The sequence below is a fragment of the Monodelphis domestica genome, chromosome 1 (genome assembly GCF_027887165.1).
Source record: "Monodelphis domestica isolate mMonDom1 chromosome 1, mMonDom1.pri, whole genome shotgun sequence".
NCBI classification, from domain to species: domain Eukaryota; kingdom Metazoa; phylum Chordata; class Mammalia; order Didelphimorphia; family Didelphidae; genus Monodelphis; species Monodelphis domestica.
In genome coordinates this window covers 620,215,685-620,239,698 of record NC_077227.1, presented here as the reverse complement: position 1 = coordinate 620,239,698, position 24,014 = coordinate 620,215,685, and the positions used below count along the sequence as shown (strand labels likewise).

The 24,014-nt window shown below is 36.3% G+C and overlaps 1 protein-coding gene across 16 annotated transcripts in view; it reads right to left on the bottom strand.

Moving 5' to 3' along the window:
- Positions 1-19,779: 19,779 nt before the first annotated feature.
- The window catches only part of TASP1 (taspase 1), a 255,250-nt gene continuing 251,015 nt past the window's right edge, over positions 19,780-24,014 (bottom strand). For all 16 annotated transcript variants that reach the window (XM_016427708.2, XM_016427703.2, XM_056813878.1 and 13 more), the window contains one exon: positions 19,780-20,763. Coding sequence is in view for 15 of the 16 variants with exons in the window: in XM_007476676.2 (XP_007476738.1) it covers positions 20,671-20,763 (93 nt within the window). In the remaining variant the exon portion in view is untranslated. The remainder of the gene's footprint in view (positions 20,764-24,014) is intronic.

Genomic DNA, 24,014 nt, shown 5'->3' with positions numbered 1-24,014 from the left:
ACTGTTAAGAATCTGATTACAATCAGACTCTTAAAAAGCATGTAATCTTCCACATTATATCCTTCATGAGTTTTTTATTGTATGTGATATATGTCACAACATGAGCACTATGTAACTATATATTGCATGAAAGCTTTGGAATAACCACTATCAGATTATTTACCACATTGGAGAGGGAGTGAAGGGAGGAATGAAGAAAATCTGAATGCTAAAATATCAGAAAAAATGTCAAAAATTGTTTTTACATGTAACTGGAAATAAATAAAAGTAAATGTAAGAAAATTACAAAGATGAAATGGAACTAAAATAAAGAGTCATGAAAAAGACATCCCTAACCTTTCTTGTTGTGGAGGTGGGAGGTTCATGGTGTTACACATGTTTTCAGACTTTGTCAATGTGTCAATAAATTGTTCTGACTTTTTTCTCTCCAAAAAAATCATTTGTCAAATGAGATGTTTTTCTGAGATAAGAAAGGGAAAGAACACATGCTATACTATATTTATATAAGAAACAGTATAAATAGCAATTTTAGAAGCATTTTTAAAGAAAAAGTACAAGACTGTAAAGAATTTAACTGGAAGTGATATGTTTCTTAGTGAAGTCTAAGTTCACTTTAGATTTTTTTGGTTGGCACATTACATTGCTGAGTCATATTGAATATATTAAAATACCAAATCTTTTTTCAGAACTGTCTAACCTTGCCTCTTCATTCTTGTACTAGTAAAACTGATTTTTTTATGCCCAAATATTAGACTTTACATTTATCTCTGATGCATATTTACTCTGGCCATCCAATCAATTCTAAATTAATGTAATTATTTTATCTTCTAGTCCATACTGTCCAATAAAATGCTATAAGTTACTTTATGAAAAGCTTTTGTAAAAATCTCATTAAACTATATCCAAAACATTTCCCTCATCTATTAGTTCAGAATTCTGTCAAAAAGGAAATAAGTTTAGTGAATTCTTTTTCTTTTAGTTTCCTCATTTTTCTTTTTTTATATTCTGAACTTGAGAAACAAAAACAAATATGGTCATTTCTATGAATCTTCATTATAACTTGCCCTCTTTTTTTCTTTGAGGTATATAGTAAATTCAGAACATTTAATTCAAAACTGTTCTGCTTGTCTGTTTCCCTCTGAACCTCCTTTAGATCTTTTTCTGTACATTTTTAATGCTTCGTGGACACTTGGACTTTTTGCACCCTTATCACTATGCTTCTCTTCCACTTCTCCTCAAAAGTGAGCTAGTTAAACAAAATGAAGGCACATGTCTGAAAAACATATGCCTCTATCTGCACCTCTAGTCTATCAGCTCTCTGTCAAGAGGTGAGAAATGTTTTATTATTAAATCTCTGTAGTAGTTGCTGAACATTGTATTGATCAGTCTTTTAATAATTCAAAGCTTTTTTTATTACAGTATTGTGGTCATTGTTCAAATTATTTTTCTGATTCTGTTGTCTTCATTCTGCATCAGTTCATTTAGCATGATGTGTTCTTTGTAATCAACACTTTCTTTTCTATATATTCACTAAGTATATCTTTAACAAATTCTACAGTACTATAGGAATAAAGTTAGACTTGCTGAACTGCAGTTTGTATAATCTATATTCTCTTACTTTTAAAAAATGAAAATAAGAACATTTACTCTCCTGTCTTGTGATACTTCTCTAATTTTCCATAGTAGATCACTGAATGGTCATCTCAGAAATCACATCTGCCACTTCTTTCAGTACCTAAGGATGTAGTTCATCTGGGCCAAGTGACTGGAATTCATAAAAATTCATAGATGTTCTCTTACTCAGTCTCTTTATTTACCTTAAGTATTAATTGTATTAGTCCTTCCCTCCCCCCCCCCCCTTTCCCTTCTAGTACAAAGGTCATTCTAGGCTGGGAAAACAGGCAAAACCAAATAGTTTTATCTCCTCTGTTGTCAGTTTCCATCATTCTATCAACCTCAAGTACAGTCCTACCCCTTCTTTTATCTTCTTTTCCCTTCTAATATAGTTTAACAAGACCCTTTCAGATATCCTCAGGTTTCTCATTATCTAGTTCATTCTGAAATCTTGGCCTTAATTCGTACAATTTCTTTTCACCTAAATTGGTTTGTGAGTTCTCTGTGCATCCACATCAGCATCTATAGATAATGCCATTTTTCTTCTTCATTGGAATTATCTTTGTATCTTTAGAACTTCATTTTTGAGTGTCTCCCTTTCTTCCTGAGCTCATTTATCTTCTGTCATTTTAGTAAAGAGAGCTACCTGTTTTCCCTCTGAGCCCAAAGATAACTGATTTTTTAATTCAAGGATGGACCTGAAGACGTCTAGGGTTGCCATCATTTTTACCCCCAGAAACCCACTCTTCCCTGTTAGATAGGAATAAGATCCAGAATAGAATGTTCCTGAGATGGTTCCTCTCCCTTTTGAAGAATAACATCATCACTAAGAAAAATTAAAAAAAAATTATTAGCTCCTTTTGACAGTTCTAACACTTAACCTAGATAATTGAAGACCTCATGACTATTATGCCTTTGTTCCTAGCCTGTGATCTGTTTCCCAGAATACTCAACTGTTTCTTTTCAATCCAGATAGTCTCTAGTATACTCCAATGACAAAACCACTTCCTTTCCCCCCCCTTCATTGACCTTTACAAAAGTGTCCTTCATCTTGTTTCCCCTGTCTGTTTCCTGAATCTCTTCACATGAACATACATTCTTAATACATGATGCTATGCAACCCCCCTTTTTTTAACCTTTCCTGTTTCTTTTGAATCTGCTGGATCCAAACATTGTTTCTAAGATACCTATGAGATCACATTTGCCTCTTTATGTTTGGATCTCTGATTCTTTTGATCATTGCCTAAACTTAGTGCATTTGTACACAGGGGCATATCATTCAAATTCTGAGAGTCTATTTTCTCACATGTAAAATGAGAATTAATAAATCAACAAACATTTATTAAACATATACTATGTACCAGGTAAAATAACTGTAATATCTACTTCACTGTATTATATTAAACAATTTCTAGAAAGTATTTTGGAAACCATAAAATACTCAATAAAGGTCAGCTGTTATTGTTATTGTGGCATGTGAGTATTGATTGAGGAATTTGGAGAAGGCTGGAAGCAGTCATTCTTTTCAAGTGTTTGAAGAATTGTCATGTGGAAAAGAGAGTAAGCTTATTCTGTCTGGCTCCTGAAGGAAGAAAATGGAATAGTAGATAGAGGCTATAAAGAAGCAGAATTACATTTGATGTCAGAAAGTATTTCCTAATAATTAGAACTATCCTAAAGTATAATGAGCTTCTTCAATAAATTGTGGGTTCTTCTTCATTGTAGATCTTTAAAGCAAAATTTGGAAGACCAATTGTTGGATGTCATTCAGTGGGGATTCTTGCTCATGTATTAGTTAAGACTAAATGGTGGCTGACATTCCTTCCAGATCGGAAATTCTGAGCTTCTCTGAAAGTGTGGACCAAAGAGTTTTTCTTTTCTCCTGCTACCTTAGTATTTCTCATTGATACTTTTACACTGTAAATCCTTAGTGAACTATGTAGAAAAATTCTAATCTTGTCTAGAAATTGAAAACACTGAGTAAGCTAGGAATTGTTTAAGAGAAAATACATCAAAGGTCATGATTCTTGTAAAGAATTGGGCGTTGGGTCTAATCAAGAAATAACTTTGAAAGATCCAGTTTATGAAGACCTACCCAGCAACAACAAACTCATTTTATGTAAATATTTGGCTGGACAATAAACTGGTCAGCCTATATTACTTAGCATCAGTCTCAAAGGACTCTCATCATTATATATACAGCATCTATGTAAAGCAATACATTTTAAGGGCCTGACATGAGCAGTGATAAACATAACAGGATAGGTCAAACTGTATTTGGCATTTGGCATTAAACTGTCTTGGGTTTTCTGTGTTTCTTTAATCAGTTTCATGATTTAGATAAACAATATGTATCAGTCTTTGTAATTATAACATGTCTTGAACTTTTTCCAGATATTCATTCCCATTCATCATCATAATAGTCTCTCCCCCTTGGCCATCATTAAGATTAGAAACATCCTTGAACCACTTAATGATATTCCATGAGACTGGACAGACTTTTCATGCCTTGATAAATTGCAATCACTTAGCTTAGCTTAGTGAAACTGGATATCCTTTAATGGGTTTGTTGAATTTCAGAAACTTCATGAAAAAATAGTACCCTGGAAGTTTCCATGGCTTCACAAAGTAATCACCATTGGCAGTGGTTTGCCTAAATTAAATAAAAATTATTGATGAATTAATCAGTGTACGGACTAAGAACTGCTAGACACTACAAATAACACTCCTTGAGTCACATTATTGTTTGTAGTTTTACCTGGACAAATCAGACCATTGCAGAACAACTGATAGACATAGAAGAGTCCAAATTAGAAAGTTTAAATGGTTAATTGTGCCAAACAATGTAGTTTAGGGTTACCTTATTCTGGGTTTTGACTAACGGGGAAGAGCCAAGGGTGAAAGGTAAGGGCTATGTCAGTATTTTTTTGGACACACTAGAGACAAGAAAGGTCTGATTTTGAGTCTCTTGCCTTGGACCTCTGCTTGGGATGTAGAAGTGTTGCGCTGAATTTGGCTGGGATTCTCTTTACATATTTTATGTCCAGAGATTTTCTCTTCTACATGTTCAAAGCCAAAGCAGTTTCTAAGAACCAGGAACAGATTAATTATTATGGTATTTCTATATCTTTGGTTTATGGCACAAATTGAAGGCAGAGAGAAAGAATGGGATCTCCATATCATAATTACCTATACTTCAACTATAAATGTACAGGCAAGACTGGCCTTTGGATAAGGAGTGATTATAATGAGGCTAGAAATTATTAGAATAGAGAAATAAGAAGAGTAAGTTGCAAAAGATACAGATTGCAAAGCAAGTGACTCATGATGGAACTCAAGCAAAGAGGGTTCCAAAGGAATGTCAGGAAAAAATAAAGAGAGGACTTGAAGTCTTGAGCTAGGAGCTGAGTTCCTTTTGCTTTGGAACTTGGAGGGAGCATTTCCTGTGACAGATAACTGACTTTCCTGAAAGGAGTAGTTTTGACCTTGTAAAATTGAGATTTGAACTCTGGACTTCAATCCCCCACAAGCCCTTCCTCCACTTCCCCAAAATGCTTTGTAATCTCACGGGAATTCTGAGGTGGGCTGAGAGCAAGAAAGGATTTAACCTGATGGCAAAAGTTTTTGTCTCTCTTTTGGACTTCTGTTTTGGAGCAGATGTGACTCTTTCCATAATGTAGGTGAGGTCTTGTCTAGGCCTCTGGCCTAGGCATGTTTTCCTTATCCTGCATTTTCTTTAATCCTTAATCCTTAATAAACCTCTAAAAAATATAATACTCCTTGTAGAGAGAAACTAATTTCTACCTGCCTCAGTCTCCCCTAAATTTTAATCTTTACAGTTGGTGACCACAAAGGGACAAAAAAACTCTCAATCTTCTGATTTAATCTTTATAGGCAGTGCCTAGAATTTTTTTAAGCCACATCTGTCCAAGATGGTTTTTAGAAAACTATCTTGATCAGCTCCTGCCTGGGGCCCTCTCCTGCTCCTGCTTCTGCAGCCTCTCACCTGGTGCCCAAGCTCCCGGCCCTGTTTGTCTTTTTTTTTACCCTCGCAAAGCTGTTGATCAGCTCCTGCCTGCCGCAGCCATCCACTTCGGACAGCCGCTTCTCCAGGCCCCATCCCGGCTGTCTGCTCCACTTGGCCCTGCTTGTCTGCACTCTGGCTCTGGCCCCGGCCCATCGGACTTTCTCTCAATCACCTGGCCCACCTGATTCAACCAAGATTGTGATCACCTGGTGACCTGCCTGCCCAACAAACCCAGATCCTTGGAGGGTAACAAAACAGGGGTGGGGGGTGGGGGGTGTATTGGCTCCACGTGGGCGGCCTGGGCTCCATGTGGACTGGGGCAGGAGGAGGTATCAGAGCAGGAGAGAGAGAAAAAGGAAGAGGAGAAGAAACAGATTTTTTTCAAACAGAAACTTAATAGCAATGGGCTTTTTAAAAGGATACCTTTTGACTCTTCTGGTAATTTCATTGACTTCACCTGCCTGTCAAGGAGCAGACTCAGCCCAAAGATTCAACTTTAACTTTGGGGAGGCAAATGGGTGGCTCAGCGAACTGATAGCCAGGCCTAAAGACATGCGGTCCTGGGTTAAAAGCTGGCCTCAGACACTTCATGGCCCTGTGGTCCTGCATGGGTCCCTTGAACCCCATTGCCTAGCCCTTACCACTTTGCCTTCCGACAATAGACATTTAAATGGATAAACACACACCTAAGGAACTTTGAAGAGACTAAAGGCTATATTCTAAGGCATTTCAGACTGGTTTATACAAATCTCTGTATTTCCATTGCATTTTGTATTTGCTTGGTTTAAGATTTAACTTTGTGATGTTAAATTCATATGTTACTGGATTCAATATTATTCTCTTACACTGAAGGTTGATTGAATTTATTTTAAATGTACTGAGTTTTGAAATTCTGTTTTTTTTCCCCTATAACTGTGCTGAACAAATATTATTGTAATTAAGCCCATATAAAAAAAAAAACAGCTTTTTTCTATTTTGCCGAGGATAGATGGACTTCAGAACTGGTTACAATTGCTATAACAATCTTTGGAAAATTTAATATGCTAAATATCTCAACTGATTTTAAGGGTTTTTAAATATAATTTTTGGATTTTTTTTAACAATCTCTGGTTATTTTTGCCTTCCCCTACCACAAGTTAAGGCCAATAGTAGCTGAAGTGAAATACATTTTATAAACCCCAACCTTCCTGCATTTCTAAATATGTGAATGGAAGTTGGGCAGTTAATCTCAGGGCATTTGTATCCCTAAAAGCCTACAAAAAAGGAGCAACCCTTTATTTACACTCTTCAGCTCACTACTTTACATGCACCAGAATGATATATAGATTTCTTGATTATGTTCTAAACCCAAGATGAGTTTTACTTTGTTTTAAAAATATGTTTATCACCAAGGTTGAAAAATTTGCTACATTTGTAAAAATTGTGACAAATATCCAGCAATTCATAGGCTTTTAAATGTCATACAACTTATGTGAAATGTGATAGTGTGTTTGTTTGCTATTGTAATTAATTGGGATATTGAGAATTTTGGGGATTTCGATACCTACATATTTGTACTACTATTCTTTAAAAATGAAAAAATGTTATCTCTCTCAATTCATTTGCCTTCTACTCACAGTGATCATGGCCAGATACAAAGAGGAAATGGATCTCATTTTTGGTGAGAAAGCCTTGAATTTTGTATTTTCTTAGCTGACACAGAGTGTCAATGATTATAAGCTATAATTTAAAAATTTTAAAGCTCTTTTATTATTATATTTTTCTTGCATGTGCAATATACTATTTTTTTATTATTTATTCTCTCTTTTTTATATTTGAAGCATATGTCACCAGTATTAAGATTTTCTTTAACCTTTTGATTTTTCAGTAATATAAGTTTAAGATACATTTGCTAATGCATGCCCAAAAAGGCTTGTGACTATAAAAATGATGCCAATAATTATTTAATAAATTATGGGACTTTGCTTAATGATTCTGTCTGATTCCAGGACAAGATATACACACAAGAGCCATTGCACAGAGCCAAAGAAAGGCCAATCCAGGATGGATTGATGCACGTCTAGGCCAATACAAAGGTCTTGTACCTAGTGTGAAGACTGGAGGTTACTGTGTTTATCATTGCTAGACATAGGCTTTCCTTGTGTTCACACTTACTCTGAGGATACTCACAGACGAGTATCCCCAAACTTGGCTCCTACTTGGCTTCTATAATCTGGTCCCTTTCTTTTCTGCCTCTCATAGTGTGGTACTTTTCTGTAGTCCTGGCTATTGACTGGGTAAATGCATCATTGCTTAGATCATTTTGATTGGGCCCTGATTGAAGGACCTGTTATAGATTTATTTTTCTTTACTTGGAATTTTTACATATAAGACTTTGAGAGTCTATATTTTCATCCAGAAATTTTTTTCTTTTCTTTTGGATTTTTCTGATATCTTTTTAATATCTCTTGTCAATTGATTCATATACCTCATACTTCAGCCATGCATCCCTAAGTGATCCTGTTTTTTTAATCACCCTCTTAAAGGGGGGAATGTAAAAAATATCATTTAAATTGCAAAGTTTAAATTCTTTTTGAGAAGAATTTTAGGTAAAGAAGATGATACCTCTCTGAATCCAGAACTGAACTGTTGGAGAAGCCACCATGAAGATGCCTCTAGACCACAAGTTGCACAAAATTGAACTTTGGGTGTGGTTGATTGAACATTTATTTGCATGCATACTTTCATGCCAAAGAGGACTGCCCCCTAACTGGCTTTTTGTCAATGCATTCGGCAATTATTGGTTTTGGTTTTTTTTTTCTTATCCTCAAATTATTGTAATCTTTAAATTGATTGTGTTTTTATGATCCGTTGGGGAAGGACTTCTTCCCAGAGGATCAAACGGGGGAAATGTAAAATTAAGATTTGAACTCTGCACTTCAATCCCCACAAGCCCTTGCTCCACTTCCCCAAAATGCTTTGTAATCTCACGGGAATTCTGAGGTGGGCCGAGAGCGAGAAAGGATTTAACCTGATGGCAAAGGTTTTTGTCTCTCTTTTGGACTTCCGTTTTGGAGCAGATGTGGCTCTTTCCATAATGTAGGTGAGGTCTTGTCTAGGCCTCTGGCCTAGGCACGTTTTCCTTATCCTGCATTTTCTTTAATCCTTAATCCTTAATAAACCTCTAAAAAATATAATACTCCTTGCAGAGAGAAACTAATTTCTACCTGCCTCAGTCTCCCCTAAATTTTAATCTTTACAACCTGACAGTTGAGGCCCTCGGACTAGCTTTCCAGCTTCTGGATCTATACTTCAAGTCCTCTCTTGTGTATGACATTTATGCAACAAAATGTTATCTTACTCCAAACCATGTTCTCCTCCCTCTACCCCTAACTTACCAGAAATTCTACCAGATATTTCAGGCTAAGAAATTATAACTCCAAAAGATCCTTGCTAAAATACCACTATCAGTAGAATAGCGTTAAACATGGAACTAACAAGTAATCCAAATGCTCAGTTCTATATTGAGATGAAACAAGACCTTTTCAGGTCAATGAACAATTAACAACATTCATTAAGCACTTACTATACGCCAGTGCATTATACATATCATCCCATTTGATTCTCATACCATTTCTGAGGAAGGTGCTATCGTGACTCCCATTTATATAATTGAGAAAATTAAGGAATTCATGGAATTTTCAGACATGTGGGTAGGAATTTCATGCTTCTAACTCAGTAGGAAGTTATATTGAGGGAGGCAACGGCCAATCAGGTCACTGGGACAACTTCCTTACATTTTTAGGGAAAACTAATCCATGTTTCAAGGAAATATGATAATTCTGTTCCTATCAGAGTCACAAGATACAATGTCATTATTAATTATTAACACGTTAGGTATATTAGATAGTAGCCTGCCCACTTGTCTTTAAATGGACCTAGTATCATAGAAGCACTTAACATAATGGATAGAATATTGGGTGTAGAACAAGGAAGACCTAAGTTCATATCTTGCCTCTGACAAAAATGATGTAGCCCTGGGCAAGTTACTTAATAAGCCTTCATTAACTTCCTAGGATTTAGGGTGGGGAGTTGAGGGAATTCTATTCTCTGAGTTCCTCACACAAAGATGGTCAGAGTAATATCATCATGACCTGGTTCTGGGAATGATTGAAGTTAGATCAAGAATGAAACACAAGAGGGACAGCTGGGTGGCTCAGTGGATTAAAAGCCAAGCCTAGAGATGGGAGGTCCTGGATTCAAATCTGATCTCAGACACTTCCCAACTGTGTGACCCTTGGAAATTTCCTTAATTTCCTTTGCCTTGCCCTTACTGCTCTTCTGCCATGGAGTCAAAACTTAGTACTGATTCTAAGAGAGAGAGTAAGGGTTTAAAAAAAAAAGAATAAAAAAAAAGAGCCTGAATTCTCCCTAAGAAATTCTTTCAATAATGCTTACTGTCTCCCTAAAGCAAAGGTTCATATATTTAATGTCAATATTGTGTCATTATTGTATGACTATAAGCTATAGAATACTAAAGTCTGAAGAATTTTTAATTAGTATTACCCAGAGGGCTGTAGAGAAGTATATGATGGGTATGAGCAGAATGCAACATATTGTAAATACATACTATCTGAAAGGGGAGGAGTTAAACAGATTTTGGAAAATATGAACTTATGGTTAATCTCAATGTATATAAAATGGTTAAGTAAATTGTAAAATGGATACAATTATTAAATTTTATTTTCAATATTTAATAAAATTAAATAACCACATTATTAAATAGATGGTTTATAAGCACCTATAAAAAGAATATAGTGACCTCTATGAGTTAATTGGCCCGAGTTGATAAAGAATGTGATAGTAAACTAATCTTGTTTCTTTTTTTTACAAAAGAACAATTGATTGACTGGCCATGGTACTTCAACAAACATGAGATATATTGATTTCAACAAAGCCTTTGAAAAAGTCTCCCATAATATCCTTTTGAACAAGATGGAGCAATGTGGGCAAGGCTAGTTAAATGCATTTGTAGCTGTTATGGTGGCCAAGGGGACAAACTGACTAGAGCATCTGGGGTGAACAGATTTCTTGAGTCTAAAAAAATGCTTTTCTAAGGGAGTCACAACCCCCCTCCCACCATCTACGTTGAGATACCAGCATTGGATTAAGAAAAGATTAATAATCTGGACTTGCTGCCCAAGTCTTTTTGCTAAAAGAATTGGAAAAATCTTTGCCCTTAAGTTACCCTAGACTTTAGAGTGCTTGGCTAGTCTAGCTGTCTTCATGACAATTTAAAATGACAACAGCTAGACAGTGGTCAATCATAGATGGTTGAATAATTTTAATTAGACTATTGATTAATTCATCTACATCAAGTTGAAAGGAGGCCTCTAGTGGAAAGACTACAGGGCTCTATTCTTGATTCTATCCTGTTCAATATTTATGTCAATGACATAAAGACATATCAAATTTGCAACAAAAAATAAGACCTAGGAGTGATATATTATATTTTAGGCAATCATATAAAAATTCAGATAGCTCTGAAATGCTAGTCTGAACCAACAAGATGAAATTTAAGTATATGGGCTCAAAGAATTAACTATGCCAGTATGGGATAAAGAAATCTAAGAAAAACTCTTTCAATTGAAAGCAGCAATGATGCCCAGAGAGTGGGTATACTGCTGCCATAGGGAGTTCATGAACCAGGTGCTGGTTTATTCAGAGGTAGCCCCTTTCCTGCTTCCCTCCCTCCTCTGGAATGGCCATGGGTGCTGAAACCTGGGAAAGAAATACTGTAAATAGTGTTTTGGGGAGGGGGGAGGGAATATTATCAGAAGGTGGTACTACTGTACTCTATTCAGCATCTAAAGCTTTTCATAGTCTGTAAACCTTAAAATTTCTTAGACTTATAAATGTTGGAAATTTCACCATTGGGAAATTTCATACTTGAAAAATTTCCTACTGATAGTCTATTGGAATGTGAACCCCATTGGCATAGAAGGTTCCTCCTCCTCCCTACTTAAGATTACTTTAGGACAGAAACCTTTTGCTGAACAATGGAAAGGGCTTTGACCTATACTTAAGCATAGAACAGGAAGTTCTTTGAGTCATGATTGATTTTAGAATTGATACAATAGAGATACTTGGAATGACAGAACCAGGTCTTGGAACGTCCAATCTCCACCCTACTCAGGGTAACAGGATTTAGGAAGGGCTGCAGCAAAGGATCAAGATTTAATTATTTGAGAATATAACCTTCAACAGACATGTGCAAAGCCACAGACCTCTGGGCGGTCCTGGGTTAAGCTAGAGCCACCATTGGCACAGGGAAGACATGGACAGTGATTGGTAGATGTGAGAACTGAGGGGAGGGTACTTGGATGGTTTCCTTAAAGATAGTGGGGTCTGAGGACTAGGGAGGTTGGAGAGGTTTTTGCTCTGAGAGGTTGTGCTCTGAGAAGCTTGCTCTGAAGGAAGCTGGAGGCCCCTGAGACTGTTTCTCCATTTTGGTCACGAGAGTGATAGGGACTGATCTCTTTTCTTTGCCTCAGCTATCTAAGGGCTTGGGCCTTTTGGCCCAGCCTAAACAGAGGGGGTATTTAAGCCCTATTCCCTTCTCTCTCTCTCTCTCTCTCTCTAATACCTTTCTTCCTCCTGTTTGTAATTAAACTCCATAAAAGGTTGACTGCTGACTTGAGTTTTCATTAAGGAATTACATAGCTGAATTCCTTGGTGACCTTAAATTAATATATATCAGTCTTTTAAAGTGGTTTCCTTGTCACAAGTCTGATCTCCAGCCTATTTCCTTTTTAGGTACTCTTTGTTCTAACCTATTAAGTGTTCCCCATATATTCCACTGTTATCTCTCATCTTTGTTGATTGTACACTGCCCCCAGTGCACCCCATTCTCTTTTTTTTACTTAATTTTTTTTTCAACTGCATGTAGAAACAAAAAATATCCTTACCTTCAGTCTTAGAATTGATACTAAATATTAGTTTCAAAGCAGATGAGCAATATGGGCTAGGCAATGGGAGCAAACTGACCAGGGTCACACAGCTAGGAAGTGTCTGAGGTCACATTTGAACCCAGGACCTCCCATGTCCAGAATTGGCTCTCTATCCACTGACCCTCTTAGCTGCCCTCTAAAAATAATTTTTGACAGTTGCAATTCAGAATCTCTTCCACCCTCCCCACCTGCCCAGGCAGTAAATAATCTGATATATATATATCAGTGCCTATATATTTCCATATTCCACATGTCATATGTCACACATACAATAAAAAGTTCATGAAGGAAATAACGTGAGAAATGGCATGCTTTAATCCACAGTCACACTCTAACATTTCCTTCTTTGACTGTGGATAATATTTCTTATCATGAGTCCCTATAATAACTTCTACTCCTACAGTTCTATCTTGGAAACTTGCTTTGCTGATAATAGTTTAGTCCTTCACAATTGACCAGCATATAATATTTCTATTACTGTATGTGGTGCTCCTTGGTTCTCCTCATTTTACTGCATTAGTTCATATAAATCTTTCTAGGTTTTTGTGAACACATCCTAGTCTTCATTTCTTATGGTGCAATACTATTCCTTTACAACATCTACCACAACTTGTTCAGCCATTCCCCAGTTGATAGACATTTTTTCAGTTTCTAATTCTTTGGTACTATAAAAAGAGCTGCTATAGATTTTTTTTTTTGTACAAATAGGCTCTTTCTCCCTATCACTGATCTCTTTGGAATATAGTCCCAGTAGTGGTATTGCTGAGTAAAAGGGTATGCATAATTTTATGGTGCTTTGAGCATGGTTCCAGATTGGTCTCCAGAATGTTTGGATTGGTTCACAATTTAACTGAGAGTGTACATTCTCTACATCCACTCCAACAATAATTGTTTGCTTTTTTGGTCATTTTAGCTAGTCTGATTGGTGTGAGATGGTATCTCAGAATTGTTTTAATTTGCATTTCTCTAATTAATTGTGATTTTGATTATTTTTTTCATATGGCTAGATAGTTTTAATTTCTTCATCTTAGAACTGTTCATATTCTTTGACTACTTTTCAATTAGGGAATGCTTTGTATCCTTATAAATTTGACTCACTCATTTCTCTATGTATTTTAGAAATAAAGCCCTTCAGAGATACTTGCTATAAAGATTTTTTTACCAGTTTGTTGTTTGCCTTTTAATTTGGTTGCATTGATTTTGTTTGTACAAAACCTCTTTTTATGTAATCAAAATTTTCCATTTCATTTTTCATAATGTTCTCTTTGTTTTGTTTGGTTATAAGTTCTTCCCTATCCAATTTGACTTTAACTTGATATATTGTGTGGGATTTTGATCTATGCCTAGTTTCTGCCATATTGTTTTCTAGTTTTCCTAGCAGTTTTGTCAAACAGTGAGTTCTTCCTCCAAAAGCTTGGATCTTTGGGTTTACTGAACACTAGATGACAATGGTTATTACCTACTCTATGTTGATTACCTAAACTATTTCATTGATTCATTACTCTATTTCTTAGCTAGAACTAGATTGTTTTCATTACTACTTTGTAATTTGAGATCTAGAATAGATAAGCCTCCTCCTTTCATATTTTTTCATTGATTCCCTTGATAATCTTGATCATTTGTACTTCTAAATGAATTGTATTATTTTTTTCTAGCTCTGAAATCATTTTTGGGTAGTTTGAGTGATGTGGAAATGAATGGATTAATTTTAGATTGTCATTTTTATTATATTTCCTTGGTTTATTGATGGGCAATATATATATTTCCAGTTGCTCAGGCCTGACTTTATGTGAAAAGTATTTTGTCACTGTTTTCATATGGTTGCTGGCTTTGTCTTGGTAAATATGTCTCTAGGTATTATATATTGTCTATAATATATTCCATTCTCACCACTACCTCAGTATTTCTAGGTTCTTTAATGTCCAGATAATGTATCATTTCCTACATGAGACCTTTTCCTGATCTGCCTAATTATTAGGGCCACTGCCTCCACTATGACTCTTTATTTACTTTGCATATGGTTTAAATTGACTAATCTATATAATTTCCCCTCTCTCGGTAAAATGCAAACTCCTTGAGTATAGGGACTCATTTTGCTTTTCACTATGTATCTCATTGACCTTCTCACAGTACTTGATACATGGTAGTCAGTCAACTGTCATTTATTAAGCGCCTACCGTGAATCAGACACTGAGGTAAGTCATGAGGATAAAAAAACTTTTTTTAAAGAAAAAAACAATCCCCTCTTTCAAGGAGTTTGCAATCCAATGAGGGAGATAACATGCAAACAACTATCTACCATCAAGATATATATAGGATAAATTGAGGGGTAGCCCAGAGAAAGGTACTAATATGAAGGAGTATTGGGAAAGGCTTCTTGAAGAAGGTGGGAATTTAGCTGAGACTTAAGAAGAAACCAGGGAAGTGGGGAGGTATTAATGAGGAGGGAGAGAATTCTAAGAATGAGGGACAGTCAATAAACATAACTCAGAATCAGGAGACAGAGCATAGAGACCTGTGTTATTGGATTGCAGTGGGCACTTAATAAATGCTTTTCAAATTGGCTAAAAACCTAGGGATGTTGCATGCAGGATTGATAATTTAAATATTGATTGGACTAGATTACCCCTGAAATATACACAAAACTGTAAGATTTTTTAATTTGTTGCCGAGTGTAATAGAGAGAAACTTCTGTCTCTATGATTGCCCTACAAATTCTTGGTAATTTTTCATAGAAACAGACCCTCTTTCCACATCTGTAAAATAAGAGTTGCATTTGAACTCTAAGATTCCTTCCAGCTATGATATGCAATTCTGGGTGAAAATCAGAACCACAAAAATAGTAGTATGCTTTCCCTAAAATCTCCTGCAGAGCTTATTCTTCTCTCTTCCTGGCAAAATCCAGGGGATTCAGACATGCCAATGGACTCAGGCTGTGTAGATGAGTTATATATTCAAACTAAATAAAGAATAACTTAAGAAAATAGAAGCAATCCTTTAGAAGTCTACTGGAAGAGCTACTACGCGACCTAGATTTAGACTGAGTGCAAGTTTTAGCTTTGATATTCTATTTTCCAAGGTCAAAGAGATTATTAAGAATAATTACATATAATCCGAACTTTATAAGGATGGAATACAATAGAAAATAAAATCACCATGTATGCAAGGCTGAAAGCACTAAATGTACTCAGCATTATGTATGGGTGAGCAGGACAAAATGACAGAATGGTAGTATATAGCTATTATATTCATTATGTCATAAAATTAGTATAATTATGTTACAATGAAATTGTTACATTTTACTCAATTCCTCCTTAATTTTAGAATAGAATGTGTGTGGTATCTATCTATTTTACCTCCCATTTTGGCAGTGATAAATGCATTGCCTACCACCGCTACAAGCTACTCCCAAATTTCTATGTCTAATCTACAAAGTAATCCATTAGAGATCATGAAAAGTAAAATTTGAGGAATTAACAATTACCTTAAAATTTAATTCAACTCAACAAACATTTATTAAGGACTACAAGGTCAAAGCCAAACCAACATTCCTAGACCTCAAAAGGCTTATAAAAGAAAATTACATGGTCTTTAAGAAGGACCGGCTATGCAAAGACTCATTGATTTAGAAGTATTTTCTCTCCATGGGTTGGAGGTAGGTGTGAAGTTCCCCCAAACTAGTCCTGTCTGGTTTTTCTTGGTATAATTTTTAGTAATAACAAGATTTGATAAGGCTTCGTGTATATATCAAGAGATATAATATATACATTTTCATTTTTATCATTTAACTGGTAACCTAAGTGAGGTAGAATATGGTAGAGAACCATAATTATAGTTAAAAACATAACAGGCCAGAAAAGAGTCAGAATAGCCAAAAAAGAGATTACAAGTTTGACACATTGAAACTCGGGGAATTTAGCTTATGTGATTTGATTTCTAAGAAACCACAGTAGATTAACAGCAGTCATTTAAAGAAAAAAAAAAGATGTTGCTAGAAGACAACAAAGGAAAGTAATAACTGATAGCAAGTGTGGGGTCAAAAAAAGTTACTCTCTGTAATAAAGAAATGTAAGCTGAGGGAAAACTATTACTATTGAACTAGAGAGGGTAAACTGAGGGGAACCTGTTTCTTCACAATGGTTGCTGTTCTTTGGCTTTGACTAGAGACGCTGCTGCAGGGACCCGAGGCTGCTTATTAGTAATGGAGGGAAACAGAGAAATGCTAGGGGATGACACACACACACACACACAGATGCTGGTACACAGGGGACACTGCTTATAAGGGACTGCCCTGGGGTTTATTCTAGGGTTTGCCTATTGATCCCTACTGATTGATGAAGGATCAATCTACTTCCTCTTCCTCCCTCACTCCCTCCATTGCCTCCCTCACCTCCCCAATCTTCCTTGAAGCCTTTGGCTCCTTCCCTCCCTCCTGAGTGAACTATAATGATACTCTTGTTGCTTTCTCAGTCAAGGGTTTTATTGGGATAACAGGATGGGAAACTGAGGTAAGAGGGATGAGGAAATCGCTCATCTAAATGAGGTAAAATTGAACATTTAGGGGAGTCACAAGTGTGGCTCTTAGTTAGAAAAATGGAGGTCAATGGCTTTTCAAGATCTTTCTTCTTCTTCACAACTCAGCCTGATCTCTCAGCTTAAAACCCAGAAAGAAAACAAAGTTCAAAGTCTCTAAGTTTCTCCTGGCCAGCTCAAAAGTCAAATAGATCACCAACTCAAAAGCTTCTCCCTGATCAGCTTCCACTGCTCAGAGCCAGAGACAAAATCCAAAAAGCCAAGTCAGCCTCACAAAAGTCTCTCAGCCAGCTTTCAACCTCCAGAGAGCAAATGTGTGTCCCCCAGTCAGAGACCCAGAGACCAAAAGGCCCCCTGGTCAACTCCAACTGCTCAGAGCCAGAGAGCCAGAGACTAAATTCAAAAGCCCAGTTTCTCTTCTTAGTGTGTGGCCAGCCAAAAGCCTCCAGGGAAAAGAGTGACTTCCAGTCCCAGACTCAGAGACCTGAAGCCCCTCCTCAGCTCCAACTGCACAGAGCCAGAGAGAGAGAGAGCAAGTTCAAAAGCCCCTGGTCAGTTTCCACTCCTCAGAGCCAGAGACACAGAGACTAAGTTCAAAAGCCCCTCCCCCTGTCAGCTCAAACTGCCACAAACTAGGGACATTCTGTTGGAACCCTGGCCTTCTTTGCATCTTGGTCCACAAGTCCTGCAAAACTTCTCTTTCATGTCTCTATCACATCTCCCCACCCCCCCAAAAAAAAACTCAACCAGGGTACCAGTATATATCCATTCATCATAGGGGAAAACAGAAAAAGCCAAAGTAGACTCTGAGGACAGTGTTGTATTGTGCAATATAATGTGAATAACACAGAGTGATGTTCACAGTGAAGACCCTTGATAAATCAAGAAAATTATGTTTAATATCCTCCACTTAATAAGAGAATGCATAATCTGATAAATATTTCTATTCTGGCACTTCACGTGGTGAGCTTTAGTTATCTGAAATACCACATGGCTAAACAACATGGCTTAAATAAAGAATGAATCACTATATCACCCAGAAAAGGGAAAGGAAATCTCAATAAAAGAACTATTTACCACTTTCATGTAAATAATGTTCATGCTAGGTCAGATCTGATCATCTATCACTATGGAAGCCGGAATCTACGGCTAAGCTCTTCAGAGGAAAGGGGCTCAATGAATCCAAGGGAGTGTTTATTGGTTTGATTAAACAATCCATGTAATAACAAATAGATACTTCAAATGCAGCTGTTTCTGAGTCTTGTTGACATTGGCCAGATGAGCACATGAAGCTTACTTTTTTATCAGCTTCTACTTTTGTGTGAAATAAAGTCAACTCCAGCTATAGTGGGGGAAAAAAAATCTGAATTTCTTTTATTGTTCTCTCCTTTACCTTATATGTTCCCACTATGAGCAAATTTAGCTTACCTATTATGTTTTAAAGGAATTTTTTTAAACTACTGGTTTTTAGTTTAACTTTCTTTCCCTAAAAAGTGTTTAGACTGAAAAAGTAAATGTGGTTGGAAAACTGGGGGAAAGAATAAACCTTTTTACCAAGTGTTCTATCTGAACTATCAGCAATTGTTGGAATGCAAACCATAGTTTTAATCTTTAAAAAAAGAGCTAAAAACAAATCTCTCAAAAAGGTTGATGAAAGAAATAGCATTCCTAGTGAAATACATCAGATGGATTTTGGACTCCTAAGTATCCTAATAATTTAATGTATTCGGTCCAGTTCCTGAAGGAACACTGCCAACAGGTAACACATCTTTGAAAATGCTTAAGGACAAAGATTCTCTTACCAGTAATCCCATCCCTCCTAAATCTGTAACCACATTTAGAATGAAAAACAGATAGTATGGCACCAATTTGTCTACCAGAAAATAGCAAAACAAATGTAATTGCCTGTATGATGAATACAAAACGAACAACTCCCAAATCACTCATATTTAAGCCCACTCCATTTTGCTTGCCATTCTTTTATAACTTTACCATACATTGATGTCAAGTATGTCATTTCTTCTTGGACTATAAAAGTTACCACCCAGAGTCATGAATATATAACTTCCTGTTTCATTGTGCAATCTACCTTTAGCATCTTTTTGATAATGTTTTATTATATGTAAAAAAAGTCTTCTGAGAAGTTAAGCATCAACTTAAATTATCTCTTTTGAGCTAGTAACAGAACCTTAATAGTTCTTCCTAAATCATCTAAAAATTGATTTGTAATGGCATGATTATTTTTTTTAATCACTAGCTTTAAAGAATATTTTGTTGTAACCGCTTATGCAATCAGAAAAAAGTCAGATATGGACTTCAAGAAATGGTAACAGCAACAAAAGCTCAAAATATCCTTCCAATCTTGGCTTAAAGAGATAAGTTTGAGGAGCAGCTGGGTGGCTCAGTGGATTGAGAGCTAGACCTAGAAATGGGGGTTCCTAGGTTCAAATCTGGCCTCAGGCACTTCCTAGTTGTGTGACTCTGGGCAAGTCACTTAATTATCTAGCTCTTACTTTAGTTCTGCCTTAAAACCATTACATAATACTGATTCTAAGACAAAAGGTAAGAGTTTAATTTTCTTTTTTTAGAGAGCCTGGGAAGAAGACACACACCACAGACAGTAATATGTATGTTTTATTTTTGCACCTTTATCTTAAAAATATATTTAAACAAGGAACAAAGATAATATTGAATCTCTCCATAAACTTTGTTTGCCATATTTACAGTGTTACATTGCAAATAATATTCCATTATACACAAACTAAAGACTGTGCATTACTGTACTCTATCTTTAGGTAATTTCATAATATAGTATATAGAGCTTGAAGCTAGGCAACATTTAAGCTTATAAAAGCTTGAGGAAAGAGGTACAACCTTTATCATACGTAAGACTAGTTTTAAAAAGGTCTGGCCTTAATTCTTAGCTAGATTGTTTCACTGAAACCATTCTTTTGTTAAAGAAAAATGCCCTGTATTAGGGATGAGGATAAGGGTTTAAGTCACCAATGAGTTCACTTAAACCATTAAAAAATAAAGAACCTTTATTATTAATTATTATAATAAATGTAGCACAACCATTGTTCAATCATATAAACAACTAGCTATGAATTCTTTTCATTTCAAACTTAACAGGAAAGACAGTTGCTACAGCTTTAATAAGTCAAAATGTTTTTCCTGCAAATTTAGCTCATTTTTGTAAACATTGTAAAAATTTTATGATGTTAATTTAATTATACCTGGTTTTTATTTGCACGATGAGGAAAGGAGATTCTATTCCATTGAGGGAAACACACACACATACATCTGCTCACATAGTCATACCCTTACACTGTCACACACTCACACATCACTAAGAGTAGAGACTACAGCAGCACTTGTGTCTCAAGTTATGGTGCACGTGGTTGCAGTAAGAATGATAAAATGAGAATAAAATACCCAATATCTGTTTTAAAACTAGCTCAGATCCCCAAAGTGCCATTTAAACACTTCATGCTGAGCTAGAGGTGTTCAGTTCACTGAGCTCTCCAAACGGCAAACTCCTCCTTCAATTGCCACTGACTGTCCCGCTACAGCGCCAGGAGGAAGTCTTGAAATGTGAGTCTGTGGGGGGGAAAAAAGGTAGTTAGTAGTGCTACACACACTTCAAAAACAAAACAAAAAGAAGAACATCATTTGGCCGTGACTTCATAACTACATCTCTCTCTCTTATTACATGACTATTTTGTACAGAGGTAAATAAAAATAACTGTCAATGATGATCACCAAAATATTGAGAGATACCGATGGGCAAAAGATCATCAAAATAAAATTAAATGATGTTCAGTACACAGTTGTGGAGGGCATAAAATGAAGGGCCGAGGACTTTTAAACATTCCATAAGCAGAACACTCTAGAAAGGAGAAAAGTTCTAATAGACAGTAAGTACTTGGGTGATGACAAAAAGAAGAGGCAGATACAAGAGATATTACAGGAAAAAAAAACAAAAGAATTTAATATTTGACTTTTCAGTTGGACTCTGAAATAGGAGACAGGGAAGAGTTTCTATATTCATCACATAGACACAGTCACCAATTTCTCAGGTTATAACTTTAACCTACAATCCTGTACACATGATCTCTTCAAAATTCTCTGAAGCAAAAAACCATTGAAAAAGATGTCAACATTTAAAACGGAAAAGTTGCTCAATGGTTCATATTCTTAGAAGAGCAAAAATTTATACAAGAAGCCAAGTATGTAATACTAAAGATCAGACTATGAAAGTTAAACTTTTCATATACTATGATTTAAGGCCTTAAATACAACTATGACAGTAATTTGGGGTTTCAAACACACACACCATTCAAAATTAAATTCAAAAAACTTCTTTTTTAAAAGGTGGTACAGATTTGTGATTTCTTCGGCATATATAACTCCTGATAAGGAACACTCTCCAGTATTGCAGAACCACAACAGTTCAGCAATTTATAGTTTTCAAATGATTTGGGACACCGAGGGGGTATGATTCGCTTAGCCAATACAGTCATTATGTATGAGATAAAAGGGGAACTCAGGTCTTTCAGTCACATTTCCCAAGCACCCATCATAGTCAAGGAATCACAATAGGTACTAGAGATACAAAAGGTCAAAATAAAACAGGCTCTGCCCTTCAATAGCTTCTATTCTACTGGAGAGATACAACATGAAACAGATTAGAAAATATAAAGCATGTATCAAGAAATACAAAGTAATTTTAGGAGTTCAAGAGCACTAAACTGAAGTGAGTTAAACGTGTTAAAACCCATTTTTTGCTCTGGTTCCTTTGGTTTTTAATCTATTCTTTATCTAGGAAAATAACACTGATTTCATTTTAAAAGTCACCTTCATGCAGATAATTTCCAAGTATATCTTCTTCTTTTTTTTTTTTTTAATTAAAACCCTTACCTTCCGTCTTGGAGTCAATACTGTGTATTGGCTCCAAGGCAGAAGAGTGGTAAGGGCTAGGCAATGGGGGTCAAGTGACTTGCCCAGGGTCACACAGCTAGGAAGTGGCTGAGGCCAGATTTGAACCTAGGACCTCCCATCTCTAGGACTGCCAAATATATCTTCTACCCTATCTTGTCTTCTATCCTTCAGTCATAAATTTCTAAATAACATCTAGGGAGAAGATAGATTTGAGGTATTTTGCTCTGTTCAGACATCTGGAATATTATTACATCTAATCTTGGATGCCACATTTTAGGAAGGTTAGCACTAAGATTAGGAACATACATAGGAGGATGACTAGAACAATGAAGGACCTCAAAATTATTTATCATCAGAATAAGTTGAAGAAAATGAAGTAGTTTAGCCTAGAAAAAGATTTGATGGATGGGTCAGAGAACAAGAGTGGTCTTCAAGAATTTCAAGATCTAAGAACAATAAGTCAAAGTTAAACTTGAAGTAAAGAAAAATTCCTAATAATTAGTATTACCTCAAAGTGGAATGTGCTGCCTTAGGAAGGTCTTCCTCATTGAAAATCTTTGAGCAGAGGGTCTATTATCTGTTTGATAGGGTCTAAAAATGATCATGACTTCTTGAAGTCACTGTCTTCCTTCCTACTTCTTTATTTCTGTTGAGATCAACACAAGAACACCCAGGCATTCTAGGACCACAACCTTGGAATCATCTTTGACTATATGCTCTCTTGTTCCATATAAACTGTCACATTCCATTTTTATTTCTGAGTCTCTACACAATCCTTCTTATATCTAGTCTTTTTCCATTCTCATGTAACCATCCTAGCATAGGCACTTAATTCTTGTCTATACAACTTTAACAGTCTCCTAAACAATTGTGCTGTTAAAACCTAAACATGAATTGATCCCAAGGTGGTGGTGATGAAATGGGTTCGTACATCCACCCTTGCTTTTTCAACCAAGGGATCTTTGGATAGTTTTGCTGCAAACAAATTAAATCATAGCCCAGGTGCCCTTGTTTATTATGTCCACAGAAGGAGATCACAAAGGGTTGATGATGACTAAGCCTGATTCTTTGGATATTTGTTGGGAAAGATCTTGCTGAGAGCAAACAGAGAGTCACATATTAGTCGCATTTTGATAAGGCGGGGGATGGGGGAGAAAGAGGACAGAGGCAGATAGTGTTGTAATGGAGTGAGAATAGCATAAGAGATGGAGGTAGAGGACGGGAAGAGATATAGGAAAGAGGGGGACCGTATAGAGTGACTGGGGTCCCTGTCCGCAGGGGGGGCAGAGCATTTGGGCAACAGCAACCTGTGGTAGATAAAGGGACAGGATTTTGGGTCCTGGAGGATTCAGTTTGGGGATGATGGCCTAACTTATTTATACCATCTTAGGGATTTCTCAATAACATATCCATATTCTCTCAATGTTATCAGTGCCAGCTTAAAGTTCTTTAATTAGCGCGATGTTTCTCTAATTTTACTGTTCATGTCTGGAGTTTATGTGTAGCTTGCAAACCAAGGGGCCATTATTGGGACATAGCTGGCTTCTGCTAATTTAGTATATTATCTGTAACTATGGTCTTAAATTAGGAGGTAGTTTGGGGCAAGCTGCTATGTTCCCCTTTCCACTCTTTAAAAAAAAAAATTACTTTCTGTCTTAGAATTGATGCTATATGTTGGTTCCAAGACAGAAAGATATGGGCTAGGCAATTGGGGTTAAGTAACTTTGCCCAGGGTCACACAGTTGGGAAATGTCTGAGGCCAGATTTGAATTCAAGTCCTTCTGACTCCAGGCCTGGCTCTCTTCCTGCTGAGCCACCCAGCTGCCCCACTTTAACATTCTTAACTCCTACATCGTAGTTATCGTTACCTTGCCCTGGCTACTTATATATGTACTTTACTAATGGGGGTA